The 21,866-nt window shown below is 39.0% G+C and overlaps 1 protein-coding gene across 11 annotated transcripts in view; it reads left to right on the forward strand.

The window, feature by feature from the left end:
• LOC126299504 (guanine nucleotide-releasing factor 2) overlaps positions 1-21,866 on the forward strand; it is a 361,975-nt gene that overhangs the window by 238,722 nt on the left and 101,387 nt on the right. For 6 of the 11 annotated variants that reach the window (XM_049991453.1, XM_049991459.1, XM_049991451.1 and 3 more), the window contains 2 exons: positions 6,422-6,710; positions 7,208-7,231. In XM_049991453.1, the coding sequence (XP_049847410.1) occupies positions 6,422-6,710; positions 7,208-7,231 (313 nt within the window). The remainder of the gene's footprint in view (positions 1-6,421; positions 6,711-7,207; positions 7,232-21,866) is intronic. The other 5 variants (XM_049991460.1, XM_049991454.1, XM_049991461.1 and 2 more) reach the window with 1 other exon arrangement.

The raw sequence follows: 21,866 nt of genomic DNA on the forward strand, positions 1-21,866 counted from the left end.
AGTTGCATGTTTTGTTATAAAGAGGGAACAAGAATTAAGAAATAAAAATAAAAAAGGATAGTCTGAAATCTATTGAAAAACTTCCAATGATTAACCATGGCTTATCACTGATTATTTTGCAGTAAGGAACATTTAAGACTTCTTACAGGGTAATTTAATCAGTTTGTTATCCCAGTTACCTTTGTGATTGTGTTTCATCAAGAATACCTGCACTCCAGTGCAAATACATATAATATGGAAAGTGTGTCATATCAAACTTCAACTGCATTCTGCTCAACCCTTCTTGGAAGTTTAGTTTCTGATGGTGTTTGTTGTATGTAACAAGAGGGTGGACAAACCATAAACAAACCTAATGCCATCAAATTTATATAATTCAAAATTAATTAACTTTTGCCATTGGCCAACTAATATTTTTATTCGATGTTTGAAGAAAGGATAAGGACGTGTCTGAAACAAATTTCATGCCAACAGTTGCATTTCAGCATTAGTCCTCAAGTGGTCTTTGCCATGAGCTTTCTGGAGCAGCCCAAACATGTGGCAGTACCAAGGTGCCAAGTCTGGGCTGTAGGAGGCATAATGCATGATATTTGTTGGATTGTTATGGTGTGAGGTCTGGCATTGTCGTGGATGAGAAAGTTGCTTCCAATCAGGGTACTGTGGCTTTTTGATAGTAGGTTGTTCAAACTTAGTGAAAAAGATTTCAGTTGGGCAGCATTAATGGCCCATTGTTCCTGCAGGAAACTAACCAACAGAATGTCTTTGCAGTCCCATGGCCAAGGGCACCGATATGTACATGGACACGACTGTGACCTTACCAGCAGATAACAGTGTTACCTCGCTACACCTCCTCCCCTCTGTGCTGGCTTTCTTCAGTTCAGGGTTGTAATGATGAACCCAAGTGTCATTGCATACTACTACTTGTGCCATGAAAGCATCACCATCTTCCTCATATCATGCAAGAAGTCTCATAAATTGCAGTTCTTGCAACTTTCTGTCATTTCCTGGAAATACCAACTCATCTTCACTGATGGACTGAATACAAATGAGCAGTGTTCTACCATCTAGTCCACCACTAACAGTTTTAAAAAATATATCCATAATCCTAAATGAAAAATCTTTTACACTACTGTGCCAACAATCCTTACTCATATAGTCACTGCTTTACTGAAGATCTGAAGTTGAGCTAGAAAACTCTTTTGAAAATCTTAGATAAACAACATTTGCATTCATATAAACAAAAAGAAGTACATGCCACAGCCTTTCTATGTCAATTGACTTTATTCAGATTGATTTTTACAATAATGTGCAGTAAAATACAATTTTCCTGTTCTACTGCTCATTGTGCTCATAGCGTTTGTTAACCTACCTGTGCCGCCTGTGTCATGTGAAGTCGTGAGCACATTACTGTGTCTAGGGGACAGGGACTGTGGCTTAACTATGAAGATAGCAATGATGGGGGAAAAAAAAGAATAATAGAAAACTTAGTCAAAAGGTGAGCTACATGCTGATGGGGTGAATGACTGTTAAAGAAAGTATGAAGACTCTTCTGTGTTGACTTTTTTATTTCCTAGTTACTCAGAAAAATGAAGTAGGTTTCCTAATCATCAAATGAAAACTTCCAAACAGGATGGTTGTATTTCCTGAAGGCAATAACATGTTGTGGGTGAAGCAACGAGAGACTGTGATTTGTTGGTGAAACACTTAGAAACAGGATTACTACAGAGACTACTTACACTATACTTGTCTGCCCTCTTCTGGAGTAGTGGTGTGCAGTGTGGGATTTGCATCAGATAGGATAATTGGAGGACATTGACAAAATTCAAAGAATGGCAGCTCGTTTTTTACTATTGCGAAATAGGGGAGAGAGTGCCGTGGATATGATACACGAATTGGGGTGTCAGTCGTTGATACAAAGGCATTTTTCATTGTAATCTGATCTTCTCATAACATTTCAATCACAAACTTTGTCCTCAGAGTGTAAAAGTAGTTTGTTGGCACCCATCTACATAGGGAGGAATGACAATCATAATAAAATAACGAAATCAGTGCTCTCGTGTAAAAATTTTAAGTATTTCTGTTTGAGAACAAAATGGTACAGAAAGAGCTTGAAGGTGGTTCGATGAGCCCTCTGTTAGGCACTTAATTGTGAATTGCAGAGTAATCGTGTAGATGTAGAGATGAATTCCATGAAAGGGACTTTAGATATCCCACCAAGGACATCAGTTCACAAACAAATGACGAATTATGGCTGCATAAAAAACCTGATAATACTCTCATAGATGCAGGGGTAGTGTGGGCTCTTGCAGTGTCCTGCATGAAATAACTATGTATCTTCGTCAGTTGTTAGTTCTTTGAGGAAAGACTGCAGTGTATTATTCACATACCAATAAGGACTTACAGCAAAATAATTCACGATTCCCCAACTGCACTCCACTCTTGTTCTTACAGTCATGATCAAATTTGATTTGGCTGCCATGGATGTAGACTTTTTGCCATTTTGAGTAAACAATGTGTTACCCAAGGTGCACCAAGAAAAATACGGAGCTTCCTCAACCCTGTCAGAATCAGTCACTGCATGACCAAATGTATATTACATAATTAGGGGATGACTGCGAGCAGTGGAACAAAATATAATGGAAAATATTTTGCATTATTGCCCAAAAAGAAAATTAATGGGTACCTGGAAACACTTTGCTGGTACACCACCTGCAGCAGTCAACTGCCTGGAGTTTTGGATATCCAGCTACAATGGGAAACGACTGTCTCAACATCCTTTAGCTGCTACCTTTTCCCCAGCTTTACACACACCAGATGTAGCACTGATATCGAGCAACAGTATCTGGATTGTTGAGTTGATGCACTACCATTTCAGCTAGAGTTTGTGCACAGATCTGTGAGCAGGTGATACTTGCACACTGGTCAGAAGTGCTAAATGGCGTAACAATTTTCTAGGGCTTCTATCCAAGTCCATTTCAAACTCCTTTTAGTTTATTCTCAGTTAAAACTGATACTTCACATACTACACTTCTGAGAAACAGGTCATAACTTCTTGTGGTGACTGCAGCATGTTTCTGAGGGTACTGGTTCCTGTGCAAGGCTGGAGACTGTACGTGGAACACCCTGTGTGTTGTTCATAGTGAAGAACCCTCCCTGTTCTTCATTTGTTGAGTGAAGCAAAGTCTTAATACCCCAAATTGACAGGCACTCTCCCCTGTCTGGAGATTTAACTTTGAGCAGGGCTATTTAAAACCTGCCCAATGATTGATATTGTTTTGAGATTGGTGGGCCACCTCTTCCTTTCCAGTGGTAACTCTCCATGTTACTTTGTGTGTTCAAATGGCTCTGAGCCCTGTGGGACGTAACATCTGTGGTCATCAGTCCCCTAGAACTTAGAACTACTTAAACCTAACTAACCTAAGAACATCACACACACCCATGATTGAGGCAGGATTCGAACCTGCGACCATAGCGGTCACGCGGTTCCAGACTGAAGCGTCTAGAACCGCACGGCCACACCGGCTGGCTACTTTGTGTGTCTAGCATATTTTCTGTCACAAAGTGATCAGCACTCTGTACAACTGCTAGCCACTAAAAGAAAGAACTATTTATGTTTAAAAAATTTTCTTTTTAAAATTCAGTTTTGTTCGCACAAGAACATAGGTGACCAGTTTCGGTCATATCACATGACCATCGTCAGAGCCAGGCCATCCTTCGAAGATAGTAGGTGGAGCACACTTGTGGCCACCTGTTGACATCACAGCAGCTGAGAAGAGTGCGCCACCTACCACCTTCGAAGGGTGCCATGGGTCTGATGATGGTCATGTGATATGATCGAAACCGGTCACCTATGTTCTTGTAGCACACGTGGTGCAATCAAGACTGAATTTTAAATAGAATTTTTTTTTTAATTTTTTGATCGCTGTTCCAGAAATGTTTATTAAAATTGTTCAAAGTATTCATGTTGTTTGTTTAGTTCAAGATCATTTGGGATATGCATAAAATAAAACCATATCCCACTTTTTTTAGGCCCAGTTATAGTCTTCCTCATAGAGATATGTAAAGTATCTTCTGTCTAATACACAGTGAGCAGAATTAGTTTGTGATGTGGATGATACTAGCATTGTAATCAGTCGAAGCATACATACAGTGACAGAATAAATGGTTAAAAAAAATCTTAAACGTATCAACTGGTTTTCTGGAAATGCTCTCTCTCTCTCTCTCTCTCTCTCTCTCTCTCTCTCTCTCTCTCTCTCTCTCTCTCTCTCTCTCTCTCTCTTCCAAACTTCGCAGAAGCTCTCCTACATACCTTGCAGAACTAGCATTCCTGGAAGAAAGGACTGGCGGAATTAAAGCTGTGAGGACGGGGTGTGAGTCGTGTTTGGGTAGCTCAGTTGGTAGAGCACTTACCCACGAAAGGCAAAGGTCCCGCGTTTGATTCTCAGTCCGGCACACAGTTTTAATCTGCCAGGAAGTTTCAGAGAATACAGGTGTAGACTGAATGCCCTCACAGAATGCATTTCCCTGCATCACTCGTCTCCTCTGTGATGGTCAAAATTCTAGTTTGTGTGCACTTGTGGCTGCCTGCCAGTTTATAGTGTCCTCTGCCTGCTTTATAGTATGGCCTGAAAGTCTCTCCCTAACATACTAATAGTTATTTTCATTTCTTCTTCTACAGTAAGTATCGTCTAGTATGACAGACCACAAAAGCTTGTAATCAATACTCTACAGGTTTTGTAATTATTAAATTGGGCAGAAAAGGAAAAATAGTGTAAAGAAACACATTAAATCAGAGACAGGAAAATGGTGCTGCTTCTCAACATAAACAATCATTTGTTGAACGCTTAAATAGAGTCAAAAGAAGAAAACGAGCAAAGACCATTTTGGAAGGATGCTGTTGAAGTTTTTGCAAAAGTAAACATTCCAGTCAAAAAACTCACAAGTCACCAATTTATTGAACAGTCACTTTCGACACTATAAGGCTTCGTCTTCAAACAGATAGCATAACAACCTTTTAAATATGTACTTATAATTGTTTGTAAACAAAATTAATTTGATGTGACTTTTAGAAAAAAAATACTAATTTTGCTAAAAATAGGTGCTATATTTTCAGGTTCTTATTCATATGTACTAATGATGTGGCATAACTCGTCTTTTAGAAAGAAAGTTTTCATTTCTCGAATATGTGCTGTAAGAATAACATGTGTTGCTTACCCACAGCAATCTTGGATGTAAGTCATCTGTTCAAGGAGTTAGCAATTCTGACTACTGTTTCACAGTACATTTCTTCCCTCATGAAGTGTGTTGTAAATAATACAGTGCAGTTCAAAAGGAACAGTGATGAAAATAATTACAGTGCTAGAAAAAAAATGACATTGCATATTCCTCTCCACATAAAGGTTGTCTATCACAAAAAGCTGTGCACAATACTGCAACCACTATTTTGGATCACTTGCCCAGTGATATAAAATGTCTGTATACAACAAAGTCAAATTTGAAAACAAACAAAAAATTCTTCGTGGCAACACCTCCTGTTCTGTAGAAGAATTTGTATTATTGTAATGTGTAAAAATTATTAACGGTTGTATATTTTAATAATAATAATAATAAACCCACCTTGTAAATGGTTACCATATAGCCATATTTACAAATTTATTATTTATTTAAATGTAAAATGACTTGTTTCACATCATTACAATTTATTGGGCTAATGGTCCATGGAAAATGAAACTAACAAACAGACTGAGGGTGGAACCAAACACCATCCTGTCTGCTGATAAAGTCCATAGTTAATTAGTGAATAAGAACTACATATTTTATTCGTATTTTCTATATTTTCAGAGAGAGAGAGAGAGAGAGAGAGAGAGAGAGAGAGAGAGAGAGAGAGAGAGACGGGGGGGGGGGGGGGGGGGGGGGAGGGTGTTAACAGGCCAATCAGCAGAATAATTCTAGTTTGAAAGCTGAACTGTCTCATATGTGCACTTTTTCACTGTTGTTGAATGTAGAAATACTATGTGCTTCGCAGTCAAATCATAAAAAATATGTATGTAATGACAACAATCAAAGAAATAAGTTTTCATTTCTCGAATATGTGCTGTAAGAATAACATGTGTTGCTTACCCTCAGCAATCTTGGATGTAAGTCGTCTGTTCAAGGAGTTAGCAATTCTGACTACTGTTTCATAGTACATTTCTTCCCTCATGAAGTGTGTTGCAAATAATGTAAATGACACGAGAGAGATCCATGCACCTTCAAATCTCTCTTCGTTTATGGAGCTATTGGTTACTGGAATTGAGAGTTTTCACAGGCAGATGGAATTATGAGGGTTTACGTTACATATCGTCGATGTATGGTACAGTCATTTCAGATTTTGATTTCTGTGTTGTGATTAATTCAAAGAGTAATTTTAAGTTTCTAACTACAGGTACACCAGTCAAGCACAAAAACAGAAACAAGCTTCTCAAACACAAGTGTAGTATCGGGTGAAGGAAGTAGTCCTTCCCCACCAGCACTGCCACAGAAGACCCGTCAGTCGACACGGAGGCGTGATCGGCAGCTGTCACAGTATGATAATGTGCCAGGGGGAGGGGAAACTATCAGCACAGAAGTAGAACGACCTGCTGTGGCAGGCTGCCCTGTCCATGCTGCACAGCAGTCCAGCTGCTGTAGTCCAGATGGGAAACCTCCACCTCTGCCATTAAAGAAGAGACACAGTAAGTACATAGTATTTGGTGATGTGGTTACAGCTAGTATGTGTTTAATCTGAGCACATGTTGTGTTTTATCTGGCTACTCATAATGCTTCTGTGTGTCATCGGACAAAATTGTTATTAGTAATTTTGGGGTTAATGTAGTAGTAACATATGAAAACTGTCGGCCGAAGAAATTTTACCAACTTTTCTTCAGAGCCATTCAGTTTCACATTTTTCATTATATTTCATTGCTATAATATTCTCATAAAATGCCTAAAGATATGGTCATTGATAATCATATTTCTTGTACTGTGCAAACCGTACAAATAATCACCAGTAGACAATAAAGGGCGTTTGTGAATTATCTGTTCTTTGTGTTCTTTTAATGGTACTTGTTTCATACAAATGTTGTTGCTGGTATTACGGTAGTTATAACAATTTTCCCCCTTTTTTTGATCTTGGCAACGCCCTCAGTTTTCCTCAGGGCAGTGAACTAAATTAAATATGTTTGTTTCTCAGTGTTCCAATCAGTGGCATACTCTGGTAAGTTTCGTGCGGGTATGTGCTTTTAGATATTGTAATATTTTCATTTGTGATTGATTGTATCACCATCCTGTTATGTTTATGTTGAAGTTTAGTTATTCTTAAGTTACACATTAAAGAGCAACTGTCATTTATTTTGTATGGATAGCACGTAGAAATATTATCAGTGTTCATTACTTCGTACATGTGTTTTGTTTCTGTATATGTGGTGGTGTGTTTATAGTTAAGGGAATAAGAGTTTTCTGAAAAGTAAGATAATATTTATTTTCTTAATGCTGTTCAGCTGAAACAGTGCCAAACATCAGTCATGTTTTCGTGTCATATCTCTCTTGTGTTCTCTGGTATTAAAATAATAATTTGATTTTTGGGTAGTGCAAACAGCAATTACACTAGACTTCAGCTGTAAAAATGTAGTCTAATAAACATACAATACTGAATTTTTGTTCTATCATTTGTGTAAAGAACACACCTTTGTATAGTTTTCTCCTGAGACCATATTCAAGTGGGATTTTCTGTGTTTGACGCATTAGAAGAGGAATACACAAATTTATGTTTTGTATAATATAGATGCTTTACAGTGATTATATTTTGTATCATGGAATCATATATATATGGAGTATTCTTAATCAAATGTCCCTCCACTTTGTCATCTCTGCTTCATTACTGTCCCCACTGAGAAGATGCCATTTTGTTCCACTTGCATTTTTATCTATCTTTTCTCTGAAGTTGAATTTCTTGACACAAAACATAGAGGAAAATATATCGGAGTCCATTTACAATTTTGAAAATGATGGACTCTTCTCCCTTTTTTTTTTTTTTTTTTTTTTTTTTTCCCCCTTATTAGGTTCCCTTTTCTAATACAATAAGGCACATCACTTTTTTGCGGAATGACAAAATAATAACCTTGCCTGCTGGTATATGTCTTGTTACATTGTTAGTGAAAAATTCTCCATAAACAGCTGCAGTCAAGAGACTGGGGCAATGGCTGTGTGTCTGTGAATATTAATTTTTCTTCATTGTTGACTAAATATTTTAACTTACTTTTCAGAAAAACTTCATTAACACAGAGCTTGTAACATCCACTGTGAACTGGTGGTTATCAGGAAATTTTTTGTGTTGTTAATTTATTTGAATGTAGTGTTTTTAACATTCTTTCACAGAAACAAATTTTTGTTGTTATCGTTTAAATTGAGTTGTTTTTCCACTTGTACCTCCAGGCTTTTCACAAGTAGTGCTTTTGGCTGCAATTTTAAGTTATTGTTTGTCATATTCTGTCACTGTAAATGTACATACTTACCACTCGGTAAGAGTATTCACCTATAGCTTTTTGGTTTTTTAATAATAGCTTCTTTGCATGAAGTAATTTATATTCCGAAAAATAGAAAATGAGATAAATTACAAAACATTTAAATCTAACAATGAATATGGACTAGCAAGTTTAGATTGATTAGTGGAAATACATTGTTCAACTGCACTTGCTATGTGTCTGTCTGTGGACTCAGGATCAATAGCTATCTTGCACTAGTGAAATAGTTTATAGTGATGAGAGAGAGGAGAACTATAAATGCGAAGAGACTAGCTCTGTAATATGCTGCTCAGTTGTTCAGTAACATAAAATTATGTTGGTGGTGGTTACTATTAATCTAAAGTTTATGCCGTGCAGCTGCTAAAATACCATTCTAATGAATATACACTCATGAGTAATTGAATTAGTTGTGTTGAGGTGAGAGGGCTCCTATTACTGGAACGAAAGAAATAGTTGCACCTGTCACATGATATTTACGCCATTAGAGACCGCTCCCTTAACAATCAAGTGCAGGATGGTCAGTGTGGGATACCCACACACTTGATTGTGTCCATGTTGTTGGTGTCTGACACATTAGACTCTCCATATGCGAGTTCAAGTAAGCAGCGGAATTTTCTCATGCCGCTGTGTCGAGGATGCATTGTGAGAATCCAGGATGATAACTGAAACCTCCTGGACCCACTACATTATTGTCCTGTATAGAAGCCAGTGCCTGCCCCATATGAGCTCCTCTGTTCTACATCTACATCCTCACCCACATGGATATTCCGAAAATCACATTTAAGTGCCGAGCAGAGGTTTCATTGTACCACCTTCACAGTTCTCTATTATTCCAATCTAACAGAGCACGCGGAAAGAACGAACACCTATATATTTCCATACAAGCTCTGATTTCCCTTATTTTATTGTGGTGATCATTTTTCATTATGAAGGTCGGTGTGAACGAAATATTTTCGCATTCGGAGGAAAAAGTTGGTGATTAGAATTTCGTGAGAAGATTCCATCACAACGAAAAATGCCTTTGTTTTAATGATGTCCAACCCAAATTTTGTATCATTTCAGTGACACTCTCTCCCATATTTTGTGATAATACAAAACATCCTGCTCTTCTTTGAACTTTTTTGATGTACTCCGTCAATTGTATCTGGTAAGGATCTCATACCGCGCAACAGTTTTCTAAAAGAGGACGTACAGACATAGTGTAGGCAGTGTCCTTAGTAAATCTGTTACATTTTCTAAGTGTTCTGCCAATAAAACAGTCTTTGGTTAGCCTTCCCCACAACATTTTCTTTATGTTCCTTCCAATTTAAGTTGTTCATAATTGTAATTCATAGGTATTTAGTTGAATATACAGTCTTGAGATTTGACTGATTTATCGTGTAACTGACGTTTAACAGATTCCTTTTACCACTCATGTGGATGACAACTGCCAATTTTCGCACCATTCAGAATCTTTTCTAAATCATTTTGCAATTTGTTTTGATCTCCTGATGACTTTATTAGTCAATAAATGACAGCTTCATCTGCAAACAACCTAAGATGGCTACTCAGATTGTCTCCCAAATGGTTTATATAGATAACAAACAGCAAAGGGCCTACAACATTACCTTGGCGAATGCCTGAAATCACTTCTGTTTTACTCGATAACTTTCCATCAGTTACTATGAACTGTGACCTCTCTGACAGGAAATCACAAATCCAGTCACGTAACTGAGACGATATTCCATAAGCACGCAATTTCACTACATGCCGCTTGTGTAGTACAGTGTCAAAAGCATGATTTATGGTACAAAGATTAGTATGGCCACAGAAACTTTGACACTGAATGCTCATAGCGTGGAGAAACCGCATTTTGATTGATGAATCACAGTACGTGTTAGTATTGCCAAGGGCAAAGTAAATGTAAATCATAAACAATACAAGGTAATGCACCTTACTCACCAGGAGGCCACAGTTCTTGCAATTTGTGGACATAAATTCACTGAAAAAAAAAGTTAGTCGCCCCTAGGAAAATAGTTACAAACATAATTTACTATCGTATAATTCTGCCCCTGGTCTTGATAACTGTCTGGATTCAGTTAGGAAATGAGTCCACAAGGTTGTGCAGATATGTCACATCCAGGTTAAACTATTTGCTGAGAATTTGATCTCTCAATTCCATCAAATTGCAAGGATCCTGATGTTAGTGTTTTCCCCACTATTCCATCATGTCCCCCTGATTTTCTATGGGGTTCAAGTCAGGTGCTTTTGCAGGGTGAGTGCTCAGAAAAACAGTAACATATTCTTATAACCCATTGAATTTTGCTGTCGTCCCTTTATGTACCTGTGTGGGCAGTGGCCTCTTGTGAGATGCCCAAGTCCAAATGTTCATTGTGTATAATTACCGTAGCAGTATTTTGCTAACAGGGTGAGATGGGTCTTCATTCACTGCCTGCAGCATTTCCTATTGGTTTTGGAAGCCACTTTGACTCACAAGCCATGAGACTCGTCTCCGGTCCCTCTCAGTCAGAATCTTTTTCTGACGTCATGTTTTGTGCGCACATGTGTTACACAACTGCATGTAGACATGCAGAATAGTCTGATGTGAAACACAAAGAAATCCATCAATGTCACACACCATATGGCCATGGGCACAGCAAAACACAATCGCCACTTTTAGCCTCTGTCACATCCTTACATTTAACCATGTTTACATACAATGTTTGCCTGAAACATAAATGTCTTGCTTATTACTACTGCATTATGCTCACATAGAGGCAGTGCATGTGAGGTTGAGCCTGTAACTCAATTACTATGCCATCTGTAAAAGCTTAATGAGTCATCTGTGCTTGCGTACGGGGGTGACTAATTGTTTTGTCAAGCCAGCTGATTATTGTGAGGGCGAAGTACATGTGAGTTGAAAAATGGCTCTTGATATATCTGCCATCATCTGCCACTGGCAAACAATGTAGGAGTCCACTGCCCAGTCATGTACATCACCTTGCAGGTGACTTGTACCTTCAGCAAGACAAAGCACCATCCTATCATCCCTGAATTGCGTCAAAATGATTTGTGGGGAGATCCAAAGGACATTAGAGTACTTGTGGAATCTCCTTCCAGATAACCTGATCTCAACCCCATTTAGCATATAGGGGTGCCATTGAGCGTCATCTTTATGCCTTGTACCCAGCCCCACCCGTTCAGCGCAAGTTACAGGCAGCACTTGAGCTTTATGTATCAGGATGGCTCCCCAGCTCTTTCTGTCTCTTGTGGAGTCCGTGTCACAATGCATTCAATATGGATAAGAAGGGTGCTACACACTAGTAAGTGGGTGTGTCTAATTCAATTTCTCATGAGTTTACTGTTAATACAGCTAACTGGTCTTTCCTGCAGAAGGTGTGTATTCAGTCACTCTTCTCTCTTCCTCTTAATGTATTTATGTGTCATTGGGTTCTTTTATTTTGTTTTGCAGAAGTACTATTCTGATTGATGTTATACTTTGGAGCAAATCAACTCCAATACAAGTGTAATGCCTGTAAATGTTATTCAGTTTCAATTTAAGTTCTTTTTAATTTCCTTGTTAAACTCTCCAGATTTTTCTGACAAGGATTTATAAACTTTTCCGAATACAGTGAACTTGTTATATTAACAAGTTAGCCACATCTTCATTTCCTTCAATATACAGTGTGTACAGAAATAGTCAGAAAAGTTTTAATGGTGTTGCATGGTACGTTGCACTGAGAAATAATTTTAAGAGAGAAATTCGATATGCTGTGCCATTTCCTATTTAATTAGCATTGAAATTATCAAATCAGGGCATTGCTTGCACAAATTCAAGTGGCGCACCAGATACACTGTCACTAAATGTGTTCTTTGTTTTGTTTCTTAAAACTGAACAACAGAGCAAGTTGGAGATTGGGCATGGGATGGTAGTAAGGATTGAACACAAGCCAAAGGCTGAGCAGTTTCTTGCACTGTCATTAACTCTGTGAGAACAACTGGTATCAATTGTATCTGGCAGGCGACTTGAATTTGCATGCACAATGCCCTGATTGGCTAACTTCAATACTAATTAACTCTGAAACAGTGCAATGTATCAAATTTTTTCCTTAACAATTATTTCTCAGCATACGCTACTCTGCAATGCTTTTACAAGCTTTTCTGACTGTTTCTGATCACCTTGTCTATCGAAAATGATTTGAATTCCCATCCAGACTGACTGGCTTGTCTGTCATTGGTTTGTCTCAGTGTTTAAATAAGTTCAGAAAAAATTTGACTCATACAAATTATTGACTCAGTTGTTCTTTCTATGAATGTGTATTTACTAAATAATGTATTTGACAGGTCCTGCATCTGCTGTTCCTTTTTACATCATCATATTACAATTCAAAGTGGACACTCCAGGTGCTTCAAACTATACTGAGAGAAAAATACAGGGGTTGGACAAACGTGGAAACACCAAAACCACAATAATAGCCATGCCTAACATTATGTAGAAAAACTGTTGGCTTTCAGCCATCTCAGAATGGATAAATAAAGGTCCTGTGCAGTTTTCCTGTGAAATACTGGCAAGTTCAGGTGGAAATTATGGGGGTGGATAGCAGTCACGCATCCCTCTTTCTTATACAGACTATGAAGGCACAGTAATGTTGAGATCTGGTGACCGTTGTGTCTAGGGGAGATGTGACACTTCATTCTTATGCTTACAGAATGAGTCCTGGATGATCTGAACTGTACGAACAGGGTCATCTTGGAATACAGCATCACCACTGGGGAACAAACATGTACCATGGGATGGACTTGATCGACCAAAATGATCATGTAATCCTTGACAGTAATGCGACCTTGCAGAGTAACTGTGGGGCCAATGGGATAGCATGATATGGCAGCCCAAATAATCACTGAACTTCCACCCTGTTTCATTCTTGGTCTGTAAACTTGGCCATAAGTTGAAAACAGTGTGAAACAAGAACCATCTGACCAAGTGCCATTCTTCCATTGCCCCATAGTCCATATTTTACAGCTTCAGCACCATGTTTTCTTGTTAAGGACATTTGCATCTCTGATGAGTGGTTTTGGAATTCCAGCTGGCCTTGCAGTTCCCTTCATATGGAGCTCCCTTCATGTTATTTTGGTGCTGCCAGAGTTCATGAGGGTGAAATAAAGTTCTGCAGTGAGTTTCGCAGCTGACGTCCTCTTATTTTTCATTACAAGCCTCTTCAATGACAATCCATCATGATCACTCAGCAGAAACATTTGTCCCCATTGTGACTTAGTGGCAGATGTTTTTCTGCTTTCCGTGTATGAGGTATAAATCTTCAGTATGGTGCCTCTTGAAACACCAAACACTTCAGCTTCTATGGTAATAGAAGCAACCACCATATGAGCACCAATATTTGCCCATGTTTTAATTCACTTAGCTCTGACATAATGTACTCACAACTACACAGAACATGTTTCTGGCCACAACTAACACTTGCAGATACAGCAGCACAACATTCAGGCCTGGCTAGCATCTACATTTATGTTCAAGCACACATTTCTCGCATGTTTCTATATTTTGTCCAGCCCTTGTACATGGTTTGCAAGGGTGCTGATGTATCTCGGTAGATGACATCACCTGCATAATGAGGAATATTTGAACTAAAATTGCAACATCCATTGCTATGTACACTGTAGAAAAAGAATGAACAATAATAAGATAAAATATCGAGAAATTCTTCGAAGGATGTTGAAAGGTATCTAGACAGCGGCGTTAGTGAAAGAAGAGTGCACAATTGAATAAGTGCGTTTAAAAATAGATATACACCAGTCACTGATAAGGCTTTCTCTAATTGTCCCAGCACAACCGTTTCTGATGAGAATGTCCAGATTCATGAGAAACAGTGTATTTATTTGTAAATTTTGGCCTGTGACCTGATGCCATTCTCAGATCCGTTTATATAATTGTTAAGAAGGTGCATAGTGGGTGCTTAAAATGCCCAATGTGAAATAAAAGCTGATGCAAATGCAGTCTGCCACATCCTTTACCGAGTGAGGTGGCGCAGTGGCTAGCACACCTGACTCGCATTCAGGATGACGACGGTTCAATCCCACGTCCGGCCATCCTGATTTAGGTTTTCCGTGATTTCCCTAAATTGCTGTAGGCAAATGCCGGGATGGTTCATTTGAAAGGGCACGGCCGACTTCCTTCCCCGTCCTTTCCTAATCCAATGAGACCGATGACCTCGCTGTCTGGTCTTCTCCCTGAAACAACCCCAACCCCACATCCTTTAAAAGTGTATTGTAACACTGAATTAGACAGCTACCTGGTACACATGATCGCAAGAGACAAAAGGTGACTGCATTATTAATTGCTAGAATGCATAAAGCGGATTTCTGGATGGCAGCACATGTTTCATCCAGCTGAGAAAAAGCTCATTCCTCTCCTCTGCTGGTCAGATCCTCTCTTCTGAGATGAGTGGACTGATTTTGTAGGACTACAGGGTGTTCGGTAAGTTACTCCCAATTTTTGAATTACTGTCGCTTTATTATCAGTTATGTGACAACAGCTAATACCATCATTACAAACAAAAGACCTCAAGTTGTCCCCCCCCCCCCCCCTCCCCCCACCTGAGCCCCACATTAGCGACCCATCTGTTTAATCAGTCAGATAAGCTAGTAACTTTTCATCTAACATGTTGTATGGAACATTTATGAGCCAAATATTAGCGTTGCTTGCAGTTTATTCAAAGTCTTCTGGTGTTTTTTTTTTTTTTTTTTTCTTCAGAATAAATCGTGCACTTTGCAGTGGAATATGTGCTGTTTTGAAACTTCCTGGCAGATTAAAACTTTGTGTCAGGCTGGGACTCAAACCCAGAACCTTGCCTTTTGCAGATAATGGCCTTACCAGTTGAAGAGGTGTTCATGCAATTCATGACCTGCCTTCACAGCTTCAGACAATGTTTGGCACATTCTTCTAATCTTCCAGATAGTTTCTTTGGTTTTTGTCAGTGTACTTCTTCCATTGTTCATCCACAATGAAAACAACTGATCTGCGAGCCAATCATTTGTGTGGGCCGAAGTGTCTGAACTAGGCCTTGATAAGCAAGAACTGGTTGCCAGTTGACAAGGAACAAGAAAACATCTATTGTAAACAGCATAAAATATCACAATGCTCTGTGAGTTGCAAGTAATTAAGTCACCAGAAAAAGACACAACATTTGTTAGCACAATAAACTGTCCATTGTCCGCTTGCGCATAATCTGTGAAAGGTTTATATTAGTTGTGTGTGACAAACCAAGTTCACTGAACATAACACAGGCAAAAATCTGTGTCGGGAAGAGGACCACTTTTTTTTTTTTTTAATCACTGTCCTGTAGCACTAATATGGTAAGAAACTGGTGAATTCCAAAGTCCTAGCACCAGAGCTCTGTTAGACCAAAGTGAAAGAATTGCTTCATGATGGAAGGCTTTCAACTTTAGGTTAGCTCCTAATCTGGTAGTCTCCAGATTGGAGTGTTGGCATTGACTACCAGGTGCTGCCCATAAGACATCTTTAATATGGTGCCTGTAGAAGTGTAAGTAGTGGTATATTTTTGAACATGTGATAGGCAAAGCAAATAGATCTGTCCTGGCAGTAACTCCTAACAGCAGTGCGGCTGCCATCTGTCAGAGAAGTAAGCGCCTCCAGTCACAGTAGCAGAGTCTATAGTTGTCTTTGACAACATGCCGTTGATGCTGTTGTCATCCGGAACAATTATTATTTTGATTCGTGCTGCCATGATCCCTATTATGATTCATGCTGCCATAGTCCCTATGAGCTCATTTTCCAGCTACCTGTGGTGCTGTCTTGTCTTGCTGGTGAGCTATGTGACCCAACATAGCATCTCCCGCCCCCTCCTCCTTTGGAGGAGAGACAGTTGATTATCTTATTGCCACAGAGGCAAGAGTCGCTGTTGTCGTCACAAAAGGAAATGGTGATCTGGAGCCTTCAGTGTCATGGCTATGGGAACGGGGATAGTGGCAGCAGTCCATGACATTTTGTTGGGCAAGCTGGTGCCAGATTGGCCAGTGGGTGCCTGTTTCAGGGACGGTTAATGCAGCAGCTGAAGGAGCTCGCATTGGGATGCAGGAGAAGTTGCTAAGTCAATGCACATTGAGCCTTGTGAGGGCATCGTTGATCTAGGTGTTTTGCAGGATGGTGACTGGTCTGGCAGCTTTACCTTGACCATAGCTCTGCTGAGGAACTGGGTGATGTTTTCAGGAACCCATCAGTGCTTATCCTGTAGAACGTCGTCACCCATGTGTCATAGTGGATCATACAGTGCTGACAATGAGGCCTTTGGGAAAGGGGTCTTTGGAGTTAAGGCTTCATAATCGATAACTAGGAGCACTGTGGTCAGCCATGCAATCTCTCTTCTGGTCTCACCCCCTCGTGTGGACTAGACAGTAAGATCCCAGAAAAAATGTAAGCACATTGTCAGTACTGTGGCTCTGTTGCAATATCACCATCTGTGTCTTGAATGTCCTGATGAATTGTTTTGTCCAGCCATTTGCTGCTGAATGAAATTGGGGTGCATGAACCGGTTGGATACTATTCTCTTCGCAAAACTGGCAGAATTCCATAGATGTAAATTGAGGTTCATGTCAGTTACCATGGTTTCAGATAGGCCTTCAATGAGGAAGATGCAAGACAGCATTTGGTCAGTCTTGGCATTTGTTATGGGTGCATTTGCAAAACATAAGAAAATTTCTTCACTGCATCCACCAGTATGAGCCGAGATGAACCCAGAAATTGTCTGCAAAGTCAAGATGAGGTCTGGACTACTGTGTCATTGCCAGAGGCAAAGGGAAATGTTTGACCACTGGGGCTGCTTGATTGCACTGGCATAGCTGACAAGTCACAAACATGTATCAATGCCTTTCCAAAATACATGCTTGTGAGCCATCCATTTGGTGATTATCGTTCCCCAGTGACCTTGTTATATCAAGTTTAACACACAGTGTTACGAAACATTAGGGGTGATAACTCTAGTTTTTCCATTTTCACTGTCGAGGAGGAGTACCCCATTTAACATGGAGAGTTTGTGACAATGAAGCCAGTAAAAATGTGCACTTCTTCATGTTACAGAAGATTTTTATCAGTCAGCCACTCATGTTGCACAAACTTCATGATCTTTTGCAATTGTCTTTGCATTGATTGGAAGTCACGCGATGACAGTATCCGACTCGAGGTCTGTGTGAAGACATACTTCTGGTGCTACATATAATTATGGATCTAGCCCCCCACTGGGACGCTATGAAGTGTATTGGCATTCACATGCTGCATCATTGAATAATGTGGAATATTATAAGAGTATACAGATAATAACAAGACCAAACATTGAAGTCATCTCAGTGTTTCAGCAGTTACTAGGCTGAAGACTTCTCATTGGCACTTAAAAATGGAGGAAAGATGAGGGATGGGAGAACCGACCTATCCCTCTCAGCTGCCAGTTTCGCTGCTACCCAGTACAAAGTCATTCGATATATATTGCAACACCATCCTACAAAACAAGTAATTCACATTGCATATGATGATATTTAGAAGTTTGGGAGGGCTTTTTTTTCCCTTCCTTTGCGTGATCATCCTTGCTGTTTAGCATTTTTCTCTACTTCTGCTGCCCCCCTCCCCTCCACCCCCCTCTCTCTCTCTCTCTCTCTCTCTCTCTCTCTCTCCTGTGTGTGTGTGTGTGTGTGTGTGTGTGTGTGTGTGTGTGTGTGTGTGTGTGACCTCAACAAAGTTCTATGTGGTTTGGGTGTTGTATTTGTCATCATAAGCTTTACAGTCACTCTACCCATTCCCCTACAAACAGAGCACTAGTCATTCATTTATTCATGCATCATGTTCCATAAGTCCCATTATGAACAAGAGCCTTCAGGGATGGGGAAATATTCAAACTATTTATAACAGGCAAAAGCAGCCACAGCAGGCTACTTCTGTAAATTACACTAACAACAAATTATGAGTAGTGCTAATCTGTTAGCAGTGATAATTCTGAGAAGAGCTTCTGTATAGAATGTTATATGAAAAATGCAAGTACTTTGAAAAAAGTCATGACCATCCTCTTTACAATATTCACTCACTGATTATACGTAAAAAGAAAAAAAATCATTTGTTTAACTTTATTTGGGGCACTGTTAGATTTCTCTATACTGTCAAAATAAAATCTTTTTAATATGAACATTGTAATTACACATTATATGTATTCCTGAGTTCAAATACTGGGATAAATTATATGAGGAGTGACGAATCCGGTAGTCTTTTTACTTTGTCTTTGAATATCATTTTTTATGCGTGATTTCTAGTGTACTTTATAGACTGTTACATTGAAATATAAAATTTTGTTCTAAATCCTAGATAGCAATGTATATTATGTATTGAAATTATATTTACTTCTAGGACAGTAATGGGAAAGTGCAAATACATTTGGTAGTAAATGTATTGTCTTGTAAGGGTAAGAATCTCTACATCCCTGAAAAGTGGCCATCATTGAATGGGCTTACTGCCATGTTAGTGTATCCTTGGCTACTGTGCAACTCCAAAAGAGGATTGCCAAATGTCACTATATGAATTGTCTCCGTTATCCAAGTAAACTTTCATTCAGGATGCCAAAAGTATTAGCTGAAGTACTTGAACGTACATATATTATAGTTGTTGCCCTTGTCTCTGTTTAAATTTTTCTGCATAGCATAATATAAAATTGTTAATATTTATTTTCCTTCTCCACTTTTAAATTAAATTACTTGTAGCCAAATATAAACGTCTTCGTCTTTTGAAAAATCAAAAAAGATTAAGCTGCTGTTTGCTATTAATAGAGTACAATACATGTAATCACCTTGAATGTTGCCATAGTGTATGAAACAAAAGGTATATTTCTTACCTCATAAATCTAACATTTTCCAGTCATGCTATGCTCCCGTTTTTCACAAACTTATACAATAGCATATGGAACAAATTTCATTATAGTAATCATCAGTTATTGTTTTATATTTTTCAATATATTCAGTAAGAAGAATCCTTTCGTCTCCCTAAAACAAAGTCCATAGCCCTTCTAGCTGAAGAAATCAGCTTCAACTTTTTAGGTGCGCGGCCACTGACCTACATTCCCTTATTTGATGATTACTTCTTTTCTGGCAGGAATTGGAGGGCTATATTGCATCCAAAGTAACAAATTTAATCATAAAATCCATTTAATAGTTTTCAGAATAGACCAAAAATTACTGAGCTATTCATTTTCACATTTGCTTGTGGACAACATTCAATAACTCTGACATCCATCTTGCACAATGTTTCTCATAGTTAAACCTTCATTTGAAATGTGCCATAATCTTTTTTTCGGATATACCTGTGATGTGCAAGTAAGTGCTGGGCCAGCTGCTTGAGGTATTAGCATTATCTTGTATTCAAGGTCTGTTCGTGGCCATGATGGAATCCTTGGACAGACCCCTTGGCATATACTCACGTAATTGTTTGTAGAGTACTCAATCCCTCGTATGAAGGCAATGGGTGGGTGTGGCGACACTTCAGATGTACTAAGAGAAATTTTGCCAATGTAAGTACTCTGGAGGCAGTAGTATGGACTCAGTGGGAATGTACTGAAACCCACAGGAAGCTGGGCTACCATGACCAGGGCTTCAGCAGTACAGTTTCTCGGTAATACCTTCCAGTCTTCTCAAAGAAAACCCTCTTGAGTTTATGTGACATTGCATCTTCTGAAGGTTGCATAGTGTGCTTTCATGGGAAGGTTGTTTTCAAGCACTATGCAAGCAAGTACAGCCATTTTCAAAGATTTGAAACAATTGAAACTTGCATGGGAATTTTTTTTTTACTATAACGTGGTGTGAAACTATCTGGATTGTTGTTGTTGTTGTGGTCTTCAGTCCAGAGACTGGTTTGATGCAGCTCTCCATGCTAATCTATCCTGTGCAAGGTTCTTCATCTCCCAGTACTTCTGCATCCTTCTGAATCTGTTTCGTGTATTCATCTCTTGGTCTCCCTCTGTGATTTTTACCCTCCACGCTGCTCTCCAATGCTAAATTTGTGATCCCTTGATGCTTCAGAATATGCCCTACCAACCGATCCCTTCTTCTAGTCAAGTTGTGCCACAAACTCCTCTTGTCCCAATTCTATTCAATACCTCCTCATTAGTTATGTGGTGTACCCATCTAATCTTCAGTAACACCACATTTTGAAAGCTTCTATTCTCTTCTTGTCTAAACTATTTATCGTCCACATTTCACTTCCATACATGGCTACACTCCATACAAATACTTTCAGAAAAGACTTCCTGACACTTAAATCTATACTCGATGTTAACAAATTTCTCTTCTTCAGAAACACTTCCCTTGCCATTGCCAGTCTACATTTTATATCCTCTCTACTTCCACCATCATCAGTTATTTTGCTCCACAAATAGAAAAAATCCTTTACTATTTTAAGTGTCTCAGTTCCTAATTTTATTCCTACAGCATCACCCGATTTAATTCGACTTCATTCCAATATTCTCATTTTGGTTTTGTTGATGTTCATCTTACAGCCTCCTTTCAAGACACGGTCCATTCCGTTCAGCTGCTTTTCCACGTCCTTTGCTGTCTCTGACAGAATTACAATGTCATCAGTGAACCTCTCAGTTTTTGTTTCTTCTCTATGGATTTTAATCCCAACTCTGAATTTTTCTTTTGTTTCCTTTACTGCTTTGCTCAATATACAGATTGAATAACATCGGGGAGAGGCTACAACCCTGTCTTACTCCCTTCCCAACCACTGCTTACCTTTCATGCGCCTCGACTCTTATAACTGCCATCTGGTTTCTGTACAAATTGTAAATAGCTTTTCGCTCCCTGTATTTTCCCCCTGCCACCTTCAGAATTTGAAAGAGAGTATTCCAGTCAACATTGTCAAAAGCTTTCTCTTAGTTTACAAATGCTAGAAACGTAGGTTTTCTTTTCCTTAATCTTTCTTCTAAGATAAGTCGTAAGGTCAGTATTGCCTCATGTGTTCCAGTATTTCTATGGAATCCAAACTGATCTTCCCCGAGGTCGGCTTCTACCAGTTTTTCCTTTCGTCTGTAAAGAATTCATGTTAGTATTTTGCAGCCATGGCTTATTAAACTGATAGTTCGGTAATTTTCACATCTGTCAACACTTTTTTGGATTGGAATTATTATATTCTTCTTGAAGTCTGAGGGTATTTCACCTGTCTCATACATCTCGCTGACTAGATGGTATAGTTTTGTTAGGCCTGGCTCTGCCAAGGCTGTCAGTAGTTCTAATGGAATATTGTCTACTCCTGGGGCCGTGTTTCGACTTAGGTCTTTCAGCATTCTG

This window comes from Schistocerca gregaria, chromosome X, assembly GCF_023897955.1.
Source record: "Schistocerca gregaria isolate iqSchGreg1 chromosome X, iqSchGreg1.2, whole genome shotgun sequence".
NCBI lineage: Eukaryota > Metazoa > Arthropoda > Insecta > Orthoptera > Acrididae > Schistocerca > Schistocerca gregaria.